Source organism: Dicentrarchus labrax, unplaced genomic scaffold, assembly GCF_905237075.1.
Source record: "Dicentrarchus labrax unplaced genomic scaffold, dlabrax2021, whole genome shotgun sequence".
NCBI lineage: Eukaryota > Metazoa > Chordata > Actinopteri > Moronidae > Dicentrarchus > Dicentrarchus labrax.
Genome location: NW_026136720.1, coordinates 21820772 through 21843599, shown reverse-complemented (window position 1 = coordinate 21843599; position 22828 = coordinate 21820772). Strand labels below are relative to the sequence as shown.

The following is a 22828-nucleotide window of genomic DNA, read 5'->3' as shown; positions in this document are numbered from 1 at the left end:
TCCTGCCACTTTGAATCACAGATGCACAGAGTCTCTTCCTGATTTCCGTCTTTAGGAAAAGTTCAGAGAAACTGACTGAACTGTCTGCCCACTGAAATTCAACATTAGTTCTTTAAACGACAGCATTCCCCTTCAGATTTTCCAGGTGCATTATGAAACAGTTCAGATGATTTTTTTGCTGGCTTCACCTAAACAACTGAACCTATAAATTTATATAATGCCTTAAAAGTGAGTCGTCTTTATAAGTTTTGTCAAGTTTTATGAGGATGATTAACATATTTCAACCAGTAGCAACCTGCATTTTTTGCAGGTTTTGTACTTTTCTCTATAATTACTTAAAAACACAAAAGAATCAAGACTGTGAATGGATGTATCTTTTTAGAAAACAGCAAGAGTGCTATTATGATTTAAAAATGGCAGATAATAGTTAAGTATTGTAGTGTAATGTGACTAATATACTGTACACCTACTAATGAGTAACAGCATTAAGTCCCACATAAAGAATTGTTCACTTACACGTAAAAGCCAGTAAATGCTTGATACAGTACAATTAGCTGATTATATTTCTGTGCTTATTCAGGTAAACCTTTAAATTCAGGACTTATTGTGTTTTGACAACATTTCTTCTTTTACTTAAATTAAAGATCTGAAAGCTTCTTCCACCACTGCTGAGTCCTTATTCTAAAAGGACAGTGGATGGATGAGCTGTTACAGGTAAAATTGGAATAATAAAAAACATTTCCCCTAATAGTTTCATTGTTGTCTCGTTTAGTTTTTCTGCCTTTTGAAGGGGGAAATTATACAATTGTGGAACAGCTCTACAGGTGAACAGATGCTGACGTGTACTGTTACTCTCATCCTAACACATGCATGCATACTGTCCATTCTCTGTGGCTCAACAAATCCCAGGCTATCATGATTTCTAGAAGTATTCTTTTATTTCTCAAAGGATTCGGTCACTTCTCATGCTGCGTGTCTCTGCAGCCGGAGAAATGGCCACTTATAGCCTCATCCTCTCCACGTCCAGCTCTGTGTCTGGTTTTAAGCTTAAGCCTTTTTTCCTCTGTTAATGATATCTGATGTACCCTTGATCCAGGAGGAGGGGAGGGTGGGGGGGATGAATTAGTAGGGCTGTGCTGACGAGCCCTCCTCCTCTGCCAAGGCAGCGGCAGCACGATGGCGGCCATTACATCAGCGCGCCAACCTCCTCCTTTGTGATTGAGATTGTAGGAGCTGTGCTGAGCTCAGCATGTTTTTTTTCCTGGGGGCCTCATTTAACTCTGCCAAACGGCCCCCCATTTAATTTTTCAAATGGAGAGCAGCCTGAGTCACTGTGTGATGGTTCCAAGCCACACTGTGGACTCTGCACTCACACGTGGTGGCGGGGGAGAGGGAGGCGGAGGTGTTTTAAGGAGTAGAAGAGAGTGTGAGTGCGCCAATTCCTCTACCCATTCATGGTTTTCAGTTTGTTTTAATCACATGGGGAAAGAGTTAACTTCTGTTGTTAACACAATAACACAACTTATCTCTGATTGAGATCTAATTCCTTTGTTTCTTTATATGCCTATTTTTATATGAGATTCTTTATTTCTTTTACTTTGGTGTAACTTATACCTGAGCTACAGGCCGCCACTTCTTCATGAATGATGGCAACATGAAGCAGCGTACAGCCAAGCATAACTTTACTTAATACGGAATTCATTTTGCATCCTGAGTGGCTAAATGTTCCACAACTCCCATCCCCTTGTTGCTTAAAATAGGTCAGCGATGTGTTTTAGCTTGGAAAATGACTGGTCTAATGGGCTGAAAAAAGGTGGCAGCTCTGCCAAGGTTGCATTAAGCTGGCAGCTATCCTATAACACGGCGGGTCGGGGGTCACCAGCCGCACAGCAAACGAAGGAAAGCCATCTCAGCCCCTCCCCTCCGTAAGTTTTAGGAGTCTGAATATCGTATGTCATCATTGACGTTAACATTCCCTACAGCAAACGCCAGAGCATAAGTGTGAGGGAAGAGGTGAGGTGGGAGTCTTGCAGAGATTCTGTTCGCTGCCATCAGTTTCCTGGTGTTGACGAAAGCGCTTATGCAGCATTTCAGGAGCAAATGGCTGAAGAGGCTTTTGCTGGCTAAAAAAAAAACATTGTGGGGCACTTAATAATATCTGCAGCTAGATAGATAGTCTCTTTGCTCACTCTATGAACCTAGCTAATAAGTATCAGACCACACAGGCTTTTTCATAAATTACATACACACCTTATCTGGCGTAAATATGTCAGAAACTGGTTCACTTTAAACCACCTGATGCCAGCAAGCATTGCATACACACATACATACTGGCTTCTGAGTCATTAAAATGTCGGCTAACAGTAATCAGGTTGCTGTGAAAAGTGATGGAGTAATACTCTTCACTGTGAGAAGGAAATGCAGTCCTGGAAGAAGCTGATTTCAGTCATTATGTTAACAGTGATTGCAATTTTCCTATCCATCATATTCATTGTTTTAATGCCAGGAAATGCACCCACACCAGTGCCGCAGTACCAGTATCCATCATTTTAATGTTCTGACGGCATCTGACCACAGCTCACAAAGAAGGAGTTTAAAAGTTTTAGGAGATTACACTGGTGCTAGAACGGTTAACGTTTATAATGATAATTAAAAAAAATTATAATTCAGGTGAAAGACTGGAACATGAGTATATTCCCAGACAATGATCAAATTTGCTCTGGTGAAGCACCAATAAGAAGTTTAACTCTGCTTGCTGCTCCTGCAGTTTGGCCTCTGAGATCTGAGGGAATCCCTTTGCCATTCAGTATTGTATCTGTAAAACTGAGCTTTCTCTAAGTGGTGTTAGGATTTATCTCTTGAAGACTCCACTCAGACTCACACACTTTGTTGGTTATTACAGTAGACTGTGTAAGGTCAAGTGTAGTACAGATTTCCTCCTGTCAGCGGCCTTGGCTCTCTAAAGGAAATTCCATTTAACCTTTCTTTATTTTTCATCCAATGTATTTCTATTTGGATCTTAGAATCTCATCTCTTAGAGTCTAAAACTAACACCAATTTCCATCACCCATGTCTGTTAGTCTGTTAGTCTTATGTTAGTCTGTTATATGCTAACATTCTAACATGCTCAATGTAAAATGATAATGAAAGGTTACATTAAGATATATAAGGTACATAGGTTATAAGGATAACAAGCTAAACATGCCGAACATTAGCATCTTACCATCCGAATGCTGTGAACCTCTACTATATGCTAACATGGTAATATTAGCATTCAGATCAAACCAGAGCTGAGGTACATCATAGACTGTAAAGCCTTAAAAGAGTACTTCACTGATTTAGTGTTGCACCCTGCATGACGGACAGTTAAAGTCAGAACCAGAGATATCTTTTTATTCCACACATTCTTCTTCTTCCTTGATGAAACATGGCACCTTCATTATTCAAATTACAACTCCACCTGTGACATTTAGGTTGGCTATTTGGGTGTGTTATGCTAGTAGCAGTTTATGTAACCTCGAGCCACTGGCCTCATGCAGAGATGAGGAGCACGCTACAGAGGTCTTTTCATTTTCAAACTCGTAGTTTTCAGCCCCAACCGACGCTGACTCAATTTGAAGCAATTTATCCGACTTCACACAGCTCCCTCGGGAGCCACGAAAAGGCTTCGTACAACTTTTTATCATAGTACTTCCCAAGACCTGCAAAGAGACTCTGATGTGTAGAATCAGTGTTGCCCTTTAAATGTAAAACTGAGCCTGACAAGCTTTGTCTGATCCTAAGTGGTCACCATAAAGAGAATAGACTCTTGATTTAGACAACATCCTTGCCACCCTCAAACACTTGTGGAAAGAAGACACTAAGAATTGTCCATTTAACACTTACATTTTCTGGTGTGAAATTAAAATTACAATCAGAGAGAACTGTTATAATTACCAAACAATTTTCAGTCACTCAGTCTTAATCGTCTTGATGCTCATTTCTGGGTTTTAGTTTAACTCTTGATATAATTGAAGCAAAATAGACAAAATAGCTGCTTCCATCCTCGTTAGTGAAATGAAATTATTTTTCTCTTCATCATTTTGGAGAGCAGGCAAATACAGTAATGTAAAGATGTTTGATTTTTGATGTTAAAAGCCTGAACTAATTTGAAAACTACTGCACCAGAACCATTTGTTCATTTCTAATCCTTGTCAGTGTCAATGTAGAAACATCTGATGATGCCAAGCCTACAGGACTGAGACATCCAATCATTATTTTGGCTCTCCAGCAAACATTTAAGCACTGATTGCATTTGCTCATCTAGCGCTGCAATTTTGGAGTAAAACTAATGTGAGTGGTCACTTTTGGAGATAAGAGCATTGTCTTCTAATAGCACTGCACTGATCCGTTTAATAATCACAAATGATTATTGGACAGCAGCAAAAAAACAAAACACAAAACAAACAATTGATACCACAAATCAATTCAAACAAAGTGATTTGATAATAGGAAAAGTTGGAAGAAGTTGGGAAAAGTTTATGGCTCTGCTTTATCATGAGTCACTTTTATGTTGTTGTTGTTCCAGAGCAGATTTTTCATGAGGTATGATGAGTAGATGAAGTCAGTCTGCTGTGTGATACACTAGTCTGATTTCTGACTCGTGTGAAGTTAAGTTCAATGAGCTTTGACGTCACAGATGAATTTGTGAACATATCCATTTTTTTTAAATACCTTGTCCTCAGTTTCTAGTAATTCATTAGTCATTTACCAATTGCATTTATACCTCTGATATCTGCAATAGGCAACATTTTTTATGCATCAGTCAGTCAGCCTCTAATACAAACACTAGACAGTATTTTCATCTGTAATATCAAAGGATTTGCAGATTTAAACCTGCAATAACTGCATTCATTTTAATATCGTTAAGTGTATTTCTTTTTTATTAATCCAAAACAACAAAATATGATACTAAAATGAAAAAATAACGGTGAATTAAAAGGAATTGACAAGAAACTTACACAGGATACAAAATGAGATGTAGAATTGCTTAAGCATAGATTGGAGATTTCTACTTAGAAACAAATCAGACCACTAAGGGCAGCCAGACAGAGAGTTTTATTAAAAACTATTTGAAATATTCCCTATCTTTAAATTTCATGATATGTGACCTTTGTGTCCTTGATGTAGAATTTGTGAGAAAGCTCATGTTCAGTATGTGTGACTGATTTAAACGATTACAGGCTGATGTAAAAAGCCACTGTCTGATTTGTGAGAGCCATTGCTATGTGATCATGTCATGAGCGTCAGCTGTGGGATTTATTCTGATATTATGTAAGTCATGTGGTTGGTTACAGCGGACCAAGCATGAGAGCAAATGGGGTCAGGGAGGCCTGCCAATCAATACTCAGAGATGAAGAAGTTGAACAAACAGTCTGTAGAAAGAGGAATTCTGCTTCATAGCAAAAGGTTAGCTCAATTTGATATTTATGCTATTTGACTTTTTTGGAAATCCAATGAAATACTACAGTCTAGACATAGTTGGATGTCTTTAGGGAATCCATTCTCAAAGCATCACTTTTCTTTGTAGGAAACTATGTTTTGCCAATTTTTATACAGCCAGAAAAGTTTTCGTTCTTTGCAAGAAGTGTAAAACATGTCAGGTTTTTATTGAAAAAGCTGTCCATTGGTGAAGTGAAGAGCAATGGTATGACTTAGAGCGTCTGTGATTTGGCACCTAATGGATGGGAGACACTTTGGTGGCAACGTTTAGGTGGGTGTGTGATCAAGTGTTGTTCTGGAGACACCTGGCTGCTCTGGCTAATCTATTCATTAAACCCCCTTAATGGCCTCTTGTGCTTCAGGATCCATCATGTCACAATAATGTCTTTTGCGAGTGAAGGACGCTTTTAACTGCATTTGACTGATTGGAAAAACTGCCCCATTTCTGGTGGTAGAGAAAAAAAATGCAATGGCTGAACACACCATATTAATTTCATTGCATGGCCGGCCTAACCATTAACTGGTAGACTCAATTACGTCAATGAGGCTGACATAACAAGGGAAAGAAGAGGTTCATGGGTCAGGAATTTGATGGTATAAAATGTGCGATATTTTCCTCTGAAAAGGAGAACGAGCTCTCCAAAGGATGATACTCTTTGGTGAGATACATGGCAAACTTGTGTTATAGGCAGCAGAAGGTACAAGACAAAAAAAAGAAAGAGGTAATGAAAAAAGATAATGCAAAAAAGCCTCAGTTTTCACAAATGATGGTGCAAGAAAGGACTCAGTGCACTCTGACAAAAGACAGGAACGTTGAACAGAAATGAGATGATTTTTGAAACCTTTGCTGAAATCCGCTCCCTAAAAACACCCTAAAAGTAGATTTAGCTCTTGGTAAGACAATAAATCATGTGGAAATACATGTTAATGAAGATTTTCCTTCTCAGTTTTATCATAACTTGAGAGTCTTCCATACTGATACCATACTGAGAGCCAGAAATGTCCAACTCTCAGCTTTGCTGCAGAGGCAGAAATGATGGCAGATTCTTGGGTCCACGCCAGGCTTTATAACCGCATAACGTTTAACTTTCTATAAATACCATGGGACACGGTCCAAGTTGATCAAGTGTGATTGAATCTGAAATGACTCCAAAGATGAGAGCCAAGTTTCCTTGAGATACTTCAGAGGAAGTGCTTGCCCCTGCCCAGCTTTTGACAAGGGACCAGCCTGAGTCACTCCATGGCTTCTTAAGGTCCGTCAATATTCAAGCAAATATAATGGTTGCATTACACAAAGCAGAATTGGTGTCTTAAGAGAACAGTCAAGCTATGTTTGTTGTTGAATAAGTATAGGGGATCCAGTGTGTTTTAGAGATGTCCTATAATCTGAGTTTACAAGTTGTTTCCTTTAATGGCCTGATATTTAATTTCCACTGGAATCTACCCTGGTCTCTGGTAGAGCGGACAGTAGATACCATTCGCTAGGCTTGACCAAATGGTTGCTACAGCTTTCACACAGCACAGTTTATATAATAATGGCAGGTTAATTACCACTTTTAGTAAATTGTGGAACAATGGATTGATGATTTCAGGTAAACAAAAGCAGTCTTCTCATGTCAACCAGTCCATTTTGTCAGTAGAAATGAAAACTGTGGAAATGAAAATGTAGCTAGCCACCTAATTAAGCTAACAGTTCTGTAGCTCCATGCGTTTGTTGAAAACGCATTATCTGGCTGAATTTCTGATATTGGCACACACACATTATTAATCGATAAAATAATCTGCAGAGTAATTGATACTGAAAATCAAGAGGAAACACTTTTAGGATGAGGACTAAACAATGTTTTTGACAAGCGTTGTGCTGTCTTTGGTAACACTGGAATGTAAAACTACAACATTACCACTACCACGTAACATTACAGGCTTACAGGCAGGTTTCCATTACACTGGGCTTGAGAGCATGCTTAATAATGTTACCAATATTTTCCTGTTACCCTGAGTAACAGTCTATGCCCTATTTTTAAGCCAACACCTGGTCAATTGCTTTCCTTAAAAGTGACTTTAAAACGGTAGCTTCCATTGTATGTATTTTTCATTTTGCCTGTTTAAAGTGATCATATACCAAACAAATAATCAATACTGTATACTTATAGACAAAGGAGTAATGTAAAGATATAGTTGAGTCACAGTGTCATGAGCAGAGAATGATAAAACACTTGTAGCAAGTCTGTATGACACTGTGGGTTCCCCCAGCACACAACAGATCTTTTCACCAAAAAAATTCTTTATTTCTTCGGCTGCACACATAGTCAAAATAAATACTCAACTTTCTCAGTTCTTTGCATGGCTTCTCTAGCCCTTCTAGCCAAAGTCCACAAAGAATAATTCCAGCAGTCCTCTTTGGTGTCTTTTGGAGGTCCAGCACGCTACTGCATTTAAGAAGAGAGAGTGATTACTCCACAAGCACTAGCTGAGACAATCAACTCACCTGGCGCTGCTCTCACAAGCTACCTCCCCACCTCTCTCCCTTCTGCAGCTGAAACCTCCACACGCTCAATTTTGCCTGTGTTGCTATTGAAGCCTCTCTGTGCTTTGTTTACAAATCTGGTCTGGCCACGCCTGTATGTTAATGCATGTGAGTCCCTCCATTTCCAACTGAGAAGAGCTGTTTTTCTCACCTACGTCAACAAGTTGGTGATTGTTGAAGCAGTGGAAAGACAAACGAAGATGTCTTTGGTGAGTTTTATTTTGTTCCTGTCCACTTTTGTCTATGAATTCTGGTCGCGAGCGAAAGCAATATTGTGGTTATTTCTGATTAAACAAATGGTCTATCTCTTTGGGGATCCTTTCCACACACCTAGAATAAGATCTGAGCCTGTCAGTGGCAAAATTGAACACTTTTAGGGTACATAGTTTAACAGGCGCATTTCTAACCAAGAATAAGCTAATGTTACATGGTAGCCATAGCAGCCTGCTATTTTCTCACCTTATTCAGTGAATTTAGGTTCATTTCGACCAAACCAATGTTTGTGATTGTTGAAAAGACAAGACAATATTTACTTCTTCTTCTTCTTAATTCTTACGATTGTGCTCTTTTGTCTTGGAAATGCTAAAAAAAAAGACACCACCCTGCAAACTTTTTAACAGCTAAATGTCCTTCTTAAATGAGCTACCATGAACACCTCAGCATGTGGAGAAGTCCAGTTTGACATCAGTTTTGTATTCATTGGTTGCCTAAAATAACTGATGGTGCATGTTTGAACACTGGTGTGCTACAATTAGAGTATCAATAGGCCTATTTCAACATGTAGTGATATTGGTTCTGTATTGGCTTCAGTGTCAGGTCCCAAAAAAGACTCCACATTAGAGCCAAGTTGTGTATGCATCAGCGTCTAGGACTGGAAGAGGTCTTGCCTTTTATTAGAAAATGTGAGTGGATGAAATAAATGGTTGGATGATTCTCATAATGTTCTGTATAGTTAGAGTTGGCAAGCACAATTGCTACACAACTCAAATCCAATTCCACCATATTTCTGCTAGTCAGGTCACTTCATTCATTCTTGTGTAATCATGATGAATAGGACTCCGAGCAGGCACTTTTCGGAAACACACTCTCCCTAGTGTTGCTCTGTCCGTTGCAGCATTTGTAAGTGTCTAGCTATAGATTGCTGAGAGATCTCTTTTTCTCATTTGCTCCTTTTTCTTGAATGAATGTGGAGTAGATGGAAGCAAGCTCAGCCATTCAGACAGTGATGTCAGAGCCAGGGGGCCAACATCTCTCCCACGCTGCAACGTTGAAAGCCCCTGAGTGATGCTTTGAGGTCTCAACGATTGAATGTAATCTCCCTAATGTCTGGAGATGAACAACGACAAACACCAGGAAAATTAGACTGCCCTGTGTGGTCCTTGACATTTGACATGCTTCCTTAATTGACATCACCTACATAGCCACTTGTTCCACTGGTTTAACGGAAACATCTCATGTTGAAGTGTGTAACAGCTGCCTAAAGCTACATATCCTCCACTTCAACTGTTCCTGGTAACCCTACAGAGCCCTCCACCCCAGGTGTTTAAACATGGTTTCGATTCTCTCTAATGTAAAACCACAAAGTGACACCAGTTCCACCACTTGAACTTGCTTTTAATCAGGTGGCGAGCCTCCGTTGTGGTGGCAGGCCACTGATTAGATTTGGAGATTGAGAGCCATTACAGGAGGCTGCAGTTGGATAATGACTTAAGTGCTGTTTCGCCTTCCTTTCTCTTCAGGAAGTGATTTATCTGGATGGGCCTGGCCTTAACTGACTGGGAGGTGCCCAATGGTGAGCAGTGCCATTCATAGATCATATCACCCTGCTCTGACCCTATCAACACTCACTGTCCACCCAGTGGTGACTTGGTGATGGTTTCTGTTCATGGAAAAGTATGACATTATAATACTGGTCATATTCACAGCTTGTGAGATGGGATCTTGCTTTCACAGTTCTTGTGCCTCACATAGTATGTTACTTATATATTAGTTGTTTTGTGTAATATGATATGATAGAGTGACATATGACAGGGCTAGAGCTTAAATGATCAGCAGAAATTAATCAGCAATTAAAATAACGGGCAACTATTTTGATAATCAATTTCCAACATTTACTGGTTCCACTGTCTCTAATGTGATGTTTTCATTATTTTTTCTATTTTTTAACTTTGTAAATCAGATATCTCTGGGTTTTTGACATTTGAAGACTCTGGCATAGAGGAAATGATTGATCTGAAAACAAACAAACAAAACATTAGTAGACTAAGAAATAAAATGAATAATAAGAATAAAATTCTCTGAGTAGCTCTCCTGATAGATCCAGTGCCCCATGTGCCAGGGTTGAGTCCTTGCTGTAGGAGCAACGGGTTCAACTCAGACCTGTGGCTCCTTGCTGCATGTCTACCCCTCTCTTCAGCTGTCACTATCGATTAAAGGCCGATTAATTTCCTAAGTTCAAACGGTGATGGATAGCTTTTCAACATTTAATGGTGTTTGTCTGACAAAGCACTCTCTTTCTACAGTGTATGTGCAGGGCTATCGTGGTATGAAAGCATGAACGATTGTAGTGTGACAGCAAAAAGCATTTTCAACAGTATTAAAGTCAATCATCCGTGTCCATTGGCTAGTGATTTCCAGCATTTCCCAGAATGTCCTTCATTAAGCCTCAAAGAAGTGGCATGAACTGTTTCCAATTATCTGTGGGTGTCACTTCAAACCGGTAGTTGTAAATTGTCCTTCTTTTTCTAAGAATCACAAACATACTCATTAGTCTGGTTTTAATCGTTTTCTTTACAAGTTACTGAAAATGAAACAACAAATATCCATGGAAGATTCAATAACAAGCTAACTTCACTCTCATTGTCGGTGTAGGCGGAGAAACCAATAACAACAGCTGTCAACTCAATAGTCATGCCCCTTGTACAAACACAACATGTATTGTGTCTTCATTTCATTAAGGAGTATACTGTATACACTGGGATAAAACTCATTATTTGGCTGGTAATTTTCATGGGATAATGTTTATATAGCCACCACTATGTACCTATATGTTATAGACCTAAAGCAGAGCCCCCCCTCCAAGGGGTGTTAGATAAATCTGAGGGCTACAAGATGATTAACAGGATAGGTAAGCAGAAAAGTGTTTTTGTTTTTTGAAATACTGGATTAAACCACTTCAGGTCTATAATAATCATTCATAAACAAAACAAAATAAACCTATTTCACAGCACACATTTTAACTCTAGGAGGAAAGACACAGGTGGAACTAATAACATTAATGATGCTGTTAAGTGTCCCAATAAGCCATGACAGTGACCCTTTGTACATATACCAGGGCCCCGTAATTGAGCAGATGGGATGCAGCCTAACCTTAGTTAGTTGGCTTAGTTGGTATTGGCATGCGTACATTGGCATCAGGCAGGTAGGGATAATAAGACAGAAAAATCTGATAAATAAATAAAACACAGCCAGGTTGACTAATGAGTTCATGAGGGAAGCTGTGCAGGGAGGTGGCCGATAACGAGGAGAGTAAGGTGAATCACAGAGGAGGGAAACTCAGTGAGGGCTTCTAGTGGACAGGTATGGTATGACACAGTCTGGGAAATGACACCATACAATAGTGTGTAAAGTGGAGGAAAAGGCAGAATTTGCAGGTGTCACCATGTTAGTACATCTTAATATTAGCAGAAAATCCTGTCATACTGCAGGAAAAACATCTAATAACTAATAACTAATAACTAATAACTAACTTCCATCCCAACTTCCCAGTGTCCAAAGTGGTGTCTTTAAACTGGTCGGCTTCAACCAACAGCCTAAAAGCCAAACACAATATCACTATCATATGAGAAGTTGGAACCAGAAAATATCTGAGATTGTTCAATTGAAAATGACTCATATCAGCAATCACATTCAAAACTAGTTTCAGATTACATTTCTTTTGATAGCATATCAACTTATTAATTAATTAATAAACAATTAATCAATGCATATTCAGATCTAGAAGCAGTTTTACTTCCCTTCCTGGCAAAGAGTTTTTGTGATTTACATTTTTTATTTTAGAAAGAAAATGTGGGCATTCAGAAAATCCTCCCAATCTTTGTTAAACGCAAAGGCTGTTTTTAGCTAAATACATGGTTTCCATTTGACAGGCATATATATACACACAGTTAATTGAACTGAGAACGGTGAGTGCACCTGTATTTATGTATAGTGGTGGAAAGTAACTGAGTACATTTACTTCTTTATTCTGTTACTTTATATTTCTACTCCACTGAAACTCAGAGGGAAATATTGTACTTTTTACTCCACTGCATTTATTTGATAACTTCTCACACACACATTAATGCAACAATAATTATAACCTAATAATATAATATGTATGATTCTGAAATATAGACCTTTCCATAAAATGGGTATTTGTGCTTTTACTTATGTAAAATGTACTTACTAATTTACTTTTACTTCTAACAGATCATTATTACTTATACTTAAATAAAAAAATCTGAGTACTTCCTCCACCGCTGCCTGTATGTGTGTATTGAATTTTGTCACATTTACCCAGATGAGATTTTTATTTTCTATCAATCTAAGCCGCTGACATATAGAACAGCATCTGAAGTCATGCAGCTATTATTAGTGTGCATGACATGAAACATACCTATACATACCTCTTTAATGAGCTCAGTCATTACGCTGACATATAGCACATGTCCAGTGGTGTCAATAATACCATTGATGTGTATTAGTGTCATATATACAGGTGTACTTTCTCTTTGCTACATTTACACTCAGGGTTCTTGGTTGGCCCAAAAGAGCTGAGCCATTAAGATGACATATAGCATAATGTTTGTTCCCAGCCAATAACACCACAACAGCAGCAGCAGTCATTGTGTCCCCAGTAATAACTTACACTAGAGTGAGTGTGTTGATCTCAGCTGGGGGATGCCCGGCTTCAAAGGTTACCGTATTGACTTAAAGCTCCAGAAAGTTTTCTTAGGAACTAAGGGAAAACTTCAGAGATGGCCTGTGCAGCTCCCTAGGGTGAAGTGTGATGCAGATGACGGAAAAGGAACACCTACGCTGAAAATATGAACACGTATATGTAAGCATGCATGTATGGTATAAATACATTTGTCTGGCTTTGTACAATATTCACATGGATTAGCTCCAACACACAGATGTGTGTGTGTGTGCTCACACATTACATATAACAAGTCAGCTTTTTAACGGTAACACATCCACACCACACACAGTTTGTCCAATCAGTTTTGAAAGGCCACAGGGTTGTTTAAACACTCTCAGCACATATAGTAGACAATCATATAGACCTTCACTAGAACTTAAGACAGAGCTCTTAGAAGAACTACACACATGTATACTGTATAACACTTTGTTTTCTCTCTCTGCTTTTACACACTCTGGACACACAAGCTCCTCTATTATAAAAAATAGATTCAATATGTAATGGCTGGGTGTCTAGGTAGTAAGGTTTGTATTTAGGTAAGTTGGTATATGAATAAATCATCAGGATGAGAGAATATGTAGAGTAGTAGTTTCATGCAAGCTGCAGCATTAAGCAGTTGCCAGTTTATTAGGTACACCTCGCTTTAACTATTGTAACACAACACTACTGCAATCACACCTTTATGAAGGTTATAATGCTCAGTTTCTTAGAGGCACATTTTTTAGGAAGGTGTCCTTTGTTGTGCTGTAGATATGAATTGCATCTGAGAAAATAACAGAATCCACTGTCAGTACAACACAATTCAATCTTAAATCAAATGATCATAAAGTTGAATCTCTCAACAACTCTATATATTTTCAACAAAAACTGAACATTATAAATTTCATGGATTTAATGAGAGGCTGTTGTATTAAGATGCAATAGTTTACAGTACCTAATAAATTGGCAACTGAGTGTATGCAGACTTGCTTGGGAATGCAGTTTTAGTTTAGGGGTTTTATTGGGAAGAAATTGTGAGTTTGGGCAATAGAAATACAACTGACTTGAAAACACAGATACGTTGTGTTGAAACCCATGGCTATGAGTGTCTTAAAATGCTACAATGCTACTTTAGGGCCTGTCCACACAAATACGTTTTTTTCGAATCGTATCGGCCTCGCGTCCAGACGGATACGGCGTTTTCGGGGTGTGAAAACGGTATTTTTTTTAAACGGGTCCCAGAGTGGGAAATCCGGAAAATGCCAGATTGCGCGGAGTCGTCTGGACGACGAAAACTGATTTTTTCCGAAACAATGACGTATTAGCCCCGCCTCTCTAGCCTTTAACCTCAGGCGCCGCTGCTAGGCACGCCATAACAACAACAACAATGGTAGACTACTACTACTTGTTTGTAAACAGCGCATGCTCCATGGCTTCTCTTCCGGTTTTAGTGTATTGGTGTGGCGGCGTCCAAGCACCACATACAGGCCTGGCATATGTACTACAGCGTTTTAGGTCGTTTCAGTGAATCCGTGTGGACACAGATATTTCTGGAAATGGCGGCGTGTTTACGGAGATTTTTTTTGAAATGACATCGTATTGGGTGAGGACAGGCTCTTAGTTAAGTGTCACATTGTCAAAAGAAATAACTCAGATAGAGGCACTGTAATATGATTGGTTGAAGCCACTATGTGTACACCTTTTATGTAATTATAGGATGTTTTAAATGATTCTGATCACTTATTATTTGTAAAAACATTAGACAATGCTGGCTTTACAGATATAACTTTAAACTTATTTTTTACTCTCAACTAGAGCTTGAAGAACTAAAGGACAAACTAATGTATCGGCAGCAGGTTTACTGAGAGATAGTCTCTAGTTAAGCAACCTGTTCTTAGTCAGTGACCCACTGGTTGTCCAGGTGATGTCCTGCACATTTCAAAAAACATGGCTCAAAGTTTTGGAAGAAAGGTTTTTGACCTGCAGCCGATATGAGAACTTAAGCGAAAGTCATAATTTCTATAACAGGTTAATGGTTTCCTGGTATGTTTAAATCTATCCAGCACTGTGTAATAAATAAGGCAGGACAGTAGGTGTGCAGGTAGGAAAGTGATAGAAAGTAGATTCGCAGATGCAGCTTGAGACCCAGCAGCTGTCTATTCAGCAGTGATTTAGCGTCTGACATGGGTGAGCCTTGTGGCTCAATAGCACTAAAAGGCTCATCCTGTCTAATGGGGTTCCTCTATGACGCAGACAAGGAGAGGCAACCCCTCCCCTTCTTTCACTCTGACATATAATCCAGAACATACACACAGATTTACACACATAGGAAAGCACACACACCTACTGTACATCCATTCATTTTGTCCACAGTGCAGGGACTTTGAGTCACAGATATACACACACGCTCATTAGTGTGCGCACACATAAACTGTACACACACATGCTGTACACACACATGCTGTCCTGCACACTAATGAAAAGGAAGGGAATTGAGATGATGGTGCACGACAAACAGTTGTGTAATTGCTTTTGAGAAACGGCTCTTGTCGGAGGCCGTCATCGATTGGTCTTTGCTGAGAACAACTCGTTTACTCAGTGTGTGGGAGGAGGCCCAGGCGGCAGTGATCATTACTGGACTGACTGTGGTATCACTTTATTAACTCAATATGGTTTGATGTTTCTCTGTTGTGGGGAGGGATGCTGTCATACTTAGCTGAGGTTTTAAAGCAGACAGAGAGTACGTACAGTAGCTGAGAGGAGAAATAGGTTTCAGGTTAATCACACTGATAAGAAATACACAGTTTATGTTGTAGAGGATAAAAATTACTTTGTAAAAGTACTTTGAAAGTAGTTTTTTAGATACTCTGAGCAGAGTTGACCCATGTGGCTTAGTACATGATATGTTCCATGAGTTCATTATTTGTGGTGAATCACATCATATTGGCCAAAATCAAATCATTAACAAACTGATTACATAAGCTGATTGTGTGTTAGATGGTCTATGCTGAGCTGAAGCACAGTGGGCGTAGTGCTGGAGTTGGTGCTATCCAAACAGCGTTATGAATGAAGAGCCCAGAAGTGCGTCACTGTGTAGTATACATCCCTCCCCAGCAGATGGCCCCGCCTGCAAGTGCTTAGCTAGGAGGGTGGTAGTGGTGTTGGGGTGGGGGGGCCATTATCGATTTGGCATTTGAGATATAGCATGCAATGTAACATTTTTGGAAGGTTCTTAAAATATTTATTGCTGGTGATGCTTCTCCACGGCCACCAGTTTTGCTTTGCCTCCTATTTAATTAATGACATCAATGCAAATTGGGGATAGCAAATGGTCCAAATGACTGGTGGATTTTGTGAATGGAGCACTTAGTGACTGAGGAATGACGTCAGCGCAAAGCCATATCCCTTATTAGTGAGCCAGGACTGAAAGGAGTCGTCCCATTGGCTTGCCATAGCATCAGAGCGACGTGATTGGCTGCCGGCAGATAATTAAACACCTACACAGTCAATGCACAAATCCAAGTGGTGGGATATATAGGCTGGTGCGTTGACGCTGCATGCAACAGAATCAAGAGTTGTCCTGCAAGTTGAGAGAAAGTCAACTTATTTTGTTTTGCATAGAGATACATAGAGATCTATATTTATTTATTTTTTTGCTGGGTGATTATCACTGAAGGTAAGTGTTGACTTTTATTGTTGGCCGATGTGTTGGAATGGCTGTTTGACTACAAATGTACCTGATAAGCTGTTTGTGTGCATGTGTTGGTTTAGAGGGGATATGGACACAGAGTCACTGTGTTAGACTGCAGTGATGTGATAGTGTTGGTGATGGGATTGAGTGTGGCCACTGGGGTCACCAGCATCACCACCACCACCACCACCACCCATTATACAAGGGTCCAGTCAGCTATTTGAAGTCCAAAGACCGAGATAGAAATAGAGAGAGAGGAAGAAAAGGAAAGAAATAGGAAAAAAAAGACAGGGACTCAAAAATGCGAAGAAACTGAAGTGAAGAATGAAAAGTAAAGAAGAGGAAACAGGTTTCAGAGTGTGCGTGTGTGTGTCTGTGTGAGAGTGAGAGAGAGAGAGAGAGAGAGAGAGAGAGAGAGAGAGAGAGAGAGAGAGAGAGAGAGAGAGAGTGCTTGCAGCTCATTACACTAATGCACTGGTCCCTTAGGGAGTTGGCAAGCTTGGAGTCCCCCCCCCCCCCATCCCTTCCCTTTTCACCCTTCCTCTTCCAGCACTAGCAACAGCTACATGTATTGCACAATCTAGGACCCCCACCTACCCTCAAACACACACACACACACACACACACACACACACACACACACACACACACACACACACACACACACAAGCTCCGGGACCTGCACGAGAGAACTACCTGTCCTGTGCTCTTGGTTGGATGTTTTGGAGGAACAGTGCGTTTTGCAGAAGAAGAGTGGGGGGATTATTATGTGGCTCAGTTTTGAAGGGGTGTTGTGTGGAAGTAAAATCAAGGATGTTCAGCAGGAGACCAGAGCTAAACAGTGGCACGCTGAGATGTGGGCAGAGCTGAGCTCACCTCTCTGGGAAGTGACAGAAAGCCCTTTTTTCTTGTTGCAACTTCTTCTCAGCAGCGCAAGAGGATCAGACACTAGCAAGTGTATTTTATAGATGTATGTTGGTTTTTGTTTTGTAGATTAATTTTTTAATGATTTGAGAACTTATTTTAGCAGTGTGTGAGTGTGAAATGCTGCAGTCTTGTGCACAAGGTGCTGATGGTGGTGTCTTTCTTGCTGTGTAGGGGACCATGGTTATGTTGAAGATCTCTGCTTTCCTCGTTGCCTACGCCCTGGTTATTTGCCAGATGTACTGCTCACAAGCCGCCCCTGCCAGGTGAGACGCAGCAACATTCACATTTTACACTTCAAACTCTCACCTGACATGATGCATTTTCCAGCAACTTGAAAATGTGCAAAAGTAGAGCAGACGTAAATTCCCAGTTGTTAGAGTCACAAGCATCCAGTGGGAGGGAATGGAGGGTCGATGCAAGAACAACGCCTCAGAAAAAAAAACAAGAAAAAAAGAAACGTAGTACAAATTTTTCTCCTGGGAATCAGTTAGAGTTTTATGATCACAATATTTTTAGAAAAATATTAAGAAATGGGAGAGGACTGACGGAAAAAGCTGCATTCAAAGATATCTGTAGATAGTACAGATAACATGTAATAATGTGCACATACACAAACAAACAAAATTATTTGTTCTGGTTCATAATTTGTTGGTGCTAAGTTTTGGCACTTTACATCAGCAGGATAGTGTAAGATTTAAAATACATCTTTAATACATCTTTAATACATCTTTTATATATATAGAATTAATTAAAATTAAATATCCTAATCAGTATATAAAGTTTGTGTATCATATTATACCTCTAATCCAACTGGAGGAAATTACTCTCAGTGTAAGTGTTTAAAAAGGGAATAATGGAAAGAAAAAAGAACTGAAAAAGTGAGAAAAGTGTAATTCACTTCAGAGGGAGATAAATGAGACCTATATATTTATATGAAGCCCCATTCAAGCCACTCCCCACGCTGTTCCCATGAAGCTATCGATTTTGTAATAAATCTAAAGCTGGTTGCACATCAGCCCCTCTCTCAGATGGGGCACTTTCCGCAGATTGTTTCCCCGTGTTGGCCACGGGCCCTCCAACTCAGACGTCATCCCTCTCAGAGTCGGTGACGTCCCAGCCAACCCCTCTGAACCCTCCTATCCATCCAGTGTCTTCCACCACCACCCTACCCCACCTTAACACCCCCACACACATCCCCACCCCTCCTTTTAACTGCAGGTGATAATTCTAGCCAAGGATTTAATGCTGATCTCAATGCCTTTCCTCCCCCAACTCCTCTGACCCCTAAACCTCCCCGCTCACCCTATCACCACAGACCGGGTTTAGAGTCCATGTCAGACCGAGTCACGCTCACGGACTACGAGGCGCGAAGGTTACTCAACGCCATTGTCAAGGAGTTTGTGCAGATGACAGCGGAGGAGCTGGAACAGCAGGCAACTGAAGGAAACAGGTACACAAATAAGAAAACAGAAGACTTTATTTTAACCCTTTTTTAAAAGAAAGCAGATTAACATTTCCTCCCTGCACAGAGACTGCTAATGAAAGACTTAACTATGATGACAGAATGAAACATTAAACGTGAAACTAAACTTAGCTTTTGGCCTAAATTCAGAGGTAAAATGGACAGCTCTTTTCTGGGCTACCATGCTGGACTTTGTGTATCTTCTTAGGGAACCGTTTCATATTCTGGTTTCACTTTAACACCACTCAAGATGTGTCTTTTTAGCGCCCCACTTGTGTTCAATCAGGCGTAGAGGTATGTACGTCTAAGCTGACAAAAAGAGAGCAAAACAGACCATTTCCAAGAATAGACATTAATACACAAAAAATCCCTATTCTCTGTCATGACCCTGCTCCCGCATGGATGAGTTTGATTTTGACTTTGTTTGAACGGACTATTTCTAGCCTGCCTGCCGGGCATGTGAACAGTGGATGCCTAACGGAACGAATAAGTGTGCATGACGTCAATTAAGTGGAGTTGCATGACAGTGGGAAGCGACTGGTTTCTGTTTGTTCTGTGGGTGTAAAAGATGTGACAAGATTGACTGGGGTGGGGGCGGAGATGGAAGTTTGGCGCATGAGGGGATGGATGACGGGTTCTTTGAATGGTGGGGAGGGGGGGAAAAAAGCATGATGCTGTTTATTTCAACTTTTTTTATATCTGCGATGGCATGAGGAATAAACGCATGAGAGAGATTAGGTGCGTGAATGGAACCAAAAATAAAAGATAGAGATAAAAAAAGTGTTGTGTGCATGTTTTCCCATATCTATGAGCCTGTTCTCTGCATGTGTTTTGTGTGTCCCCTCCCGAACAGCATGGACAGGCCCATAACCAAGCGCTGCTCCAACCTCAGCACCTGTGTGCTGGGCAAACTGTCTCAGGAGCTGCACAAGTTGCAGACGTTCCCTCGCACGAACGTGGGAGCAGGAACGCCCGGGAAGAAGCGCAGTGCGCCTGAGACCGACAGCTATGCAAGCTACGGCGAGACGTTTGACAGCATCTAACCTCCTCCTCATCCTCCCTCAAACCCTTTTACCTTTACTGCATCTCTTCTTCCTCCTCTACCTTTCTGTTTCTTTCCTCTTTCCTCCTGTCCTGTCCTCTTCCTCTCCCTGTTTCTTTCTTATTGTTTTTGGATTGACAAGTGCATGTTGATTTTACCTGCCTGATTGACATGAGAAGAATATGACCTTTAACTGCAACCAACTTTTCAGTTCTCCCCCCCTTTTTTTTTTTTTTTGGCAGAGAATGATTTGCCCCTATGATTTCAGACAATCGGACTTAGTTTTCATTAATGTAATTCAGGAGCCGATTCAGCCATCCATCTCTGTGTACTGTGCGTGGAGTCATTTGATGGCATCGAAGCCCTTGAAATTTAAGGGTTGAGCGAGATCACTTAATTGAACCATTAATAAATGATCCACTCATGCGACACCATGTTTCTTGTTCAATAAACGTATTTTTCTACCAGGAAGCCTTAGCTCATTTTCATTCTTAGGGGTACTTTACAGTCAGTGGGTACTTCATGAACTCATTTTCAAATATGGACATTAAAATGGACATAAATAGGATTTTAGAACATCTGATAGTGCCTTTCAAATAATCTATGAAGCTCTCATCAGAGTTCAAAGGTAAGAAAAACGTCAAACTTCAGAAAATATACGATTAAACCTTGCATGCTTGATGCATATTTTTAACCTGTACGTCGTAGCTTCATGTTTTTCTCTGCTGTGAAGTTAATGTTGATAAAAATGAACAGTGTACAGACATACTGTGTGTCAGTACTGTATGGATGAATCTCGCACCAGATCTTGGCATTAACCCCCTGTTTGCTCTCCTGAAGCAGCGTTACAGCACAGAAGCGAGCCTGTAACACGGCAACTTGCGTGACTCACCGCCTGGCGGACTTCCTCAGCCGGTCGGGAGGAATGGGCAACAGCAACTTCGTCCCCACCAATGTTGGCGCCAAGGCCTTTGGCAGGCGGAGGAGAAACGTCCAGATGTGAGCACTCCACAATCTTCAGAGAAACGGTAAATAAAGTTTCTTCTTTGGTTCTTGCTTTGGTTTCGTTTTTTATAATCCATCATCGAAAAACTTTATATTTCTCCATCTGCTAGTTAAAAACAACGACAAAAGGATTTTGAATATAAAAAGTAAAGCAGGATTATGAAAAAAAATAAGCAATATACCCAACTTGACTTTTGACAAGATAATTTTTTTTATTACATATGTATTCAAATAATTTTGGACTTTTTAATGATTTGTAAATGGAATGATGATAAATTTACATTATTTCTCTTTTTTTCTTTCTTTCTTTCAGTGGTTAAGACCCGACAAGAAAACATCAGAAAAAACCTGAGAAGAAAAATCAACAAAAACAAAATCGTGCAGAAAATAAACACTGAACTGGCCCTTTATCCACTCCCTCACATTCTTACGGGGAAAAAAAAAGATGCGACAGGACTTCTCGTCCCCATTTCCATCCTGTTAGTGAAACCTTTTGCTTTTGGCAAATAAGAGAAAAAAATGAGAAAAAAAGACTTTAGAGTTTATGTACATGAAACAAATGAACTCCTGAAGAAAAGAAAAAAAAAACATCCTAATGGTTCCTCTTTTTTATACATGAGTATCATTGGAAAATAAAATGAAAGCAGCAGTGGTTATCACCTTATTTTCTCCTCCTTTCACCTCGTTAGAGCACATTTCTTCCATGCAAACCACCTCCCCTCCCCATTTGAGATCCATACTCCTACATCTTTCACAATTTTCTTCCCAAGGGTACCCTGTTTTCCTGTGTGCCAGAGGGACGCCATTAAAGATCAGCCTAACCAAGGCCCCCCCACAACGCCTGTTGTCTTGTGCCTTGATGTAGAACAATTTACATGAACATGATTGTACAGTTCTGTTTTGAGATGATAGAGGACCCGAGCGAGGATGAAGAGAATGAAGACAGATTAATATTGTAAACAATATTGTGAAAACAAATTTCAGCAAGATTAAAATGTATTTTAGATACACTCGGGTTTGGGGTACTTGTGTTGTTCTTCAACGGTTTTTAAGCATTTAGGCCTAGAAAGAGGTTGAACGATTGAGAGGCTGATTATGAGAAGCTTATATTTGTACATTCATTGCTTCATTATTCATTAACAGTGTTCGTAAATTATAACGATAAATCGTATGACATTAGTGAGTTTCACATTAACAGAGTGATTTGTAATTCATTGGTTAGATATTTGACATTTCCCACTGACAGATACACACTCACATCAGGAAAATTTGTAGCACACATCTGTAATTTGGAAAACACCGAAAATTAAATGTATGTAGTGACGGTCTGCAGGTGTAAACACATCAGTTTCATTGGGAGTATTTTCTGACTGACGCCACGGCGGCATGGACATGTTGAGATACATGATGATACAAGAAAAAGAAAAAAAAAAACCTGCATGGGTAATTGCTTAATAAAAGGCAGCCAAACCTGCAGTCAGACTTGTTCTTCTTTAGCTCCACTGGAGGTAAAAGCACCCCACTCAGTTCAATCAGAATCAGTAGATATATCGCCTTTTACAGAAATTATGTACTAGAAACAAATTTCTTTTCCACATACAAGTGCAAACATTACACAGGAGATTGGTGCAGAGACATCAACACTTTTCTTTGTTTGGCGAGACACAACATTTATTAATTAATTTGATTTCAAATACATACACAATCAACAATACATTCTTCAATACAGTATTTACATACTGTACTTATAA

The 22828-nt window shown here is 39.9% G+C and overlaps 1 protein-coding gene across 5 annotated transcripts; it reads left to right on the top strand.

The window, feature by feature from the left end:
* Nucleotides 1–9747: 9747 nt before the first annotated feature.
* On the top strand, nt 9748–22092 carry LOC127353551 (calcitonin gene-related peptide-like). 5 transcript variants are annotated; one of them, XM_051382851.1, is made up of 5 exons: nt 9767–9800; nt 17740–17831; nt 18884–19018; nt 20913–21100; nt 21391–22092. In XM_051382851.1, the coding sequence occupies exons 1-4, from the start codon at nt 9798–9800 to the stop codon at nt 21073–21075; spliced, it is 393 nt and encodes a 130-aa protein (XP_051238811.1). In that variant the 5' UTR covers nt 9767–9797; the 3' UTR covers nt 21076–21100; nt 21391–22092. The 5 variants fall into 5 exon arrangements, with proteins under 5 accessions (XP_051238807.1, XP_051238811.1, XP_051238812.1 ...); XM_051382852.1 differs by having other exon boundaries at nt 9777–9800; nt 20916–21100; XM_051382847.1 differs by lacking the exons at nt 20913–21100; nt 21391–22092 and adding an exon at nt 19884–20543 and having other exon boundaries at nt 9748–9800.
* Nucleotides 22093–22828: the final 736 nt, after the last annotated feature.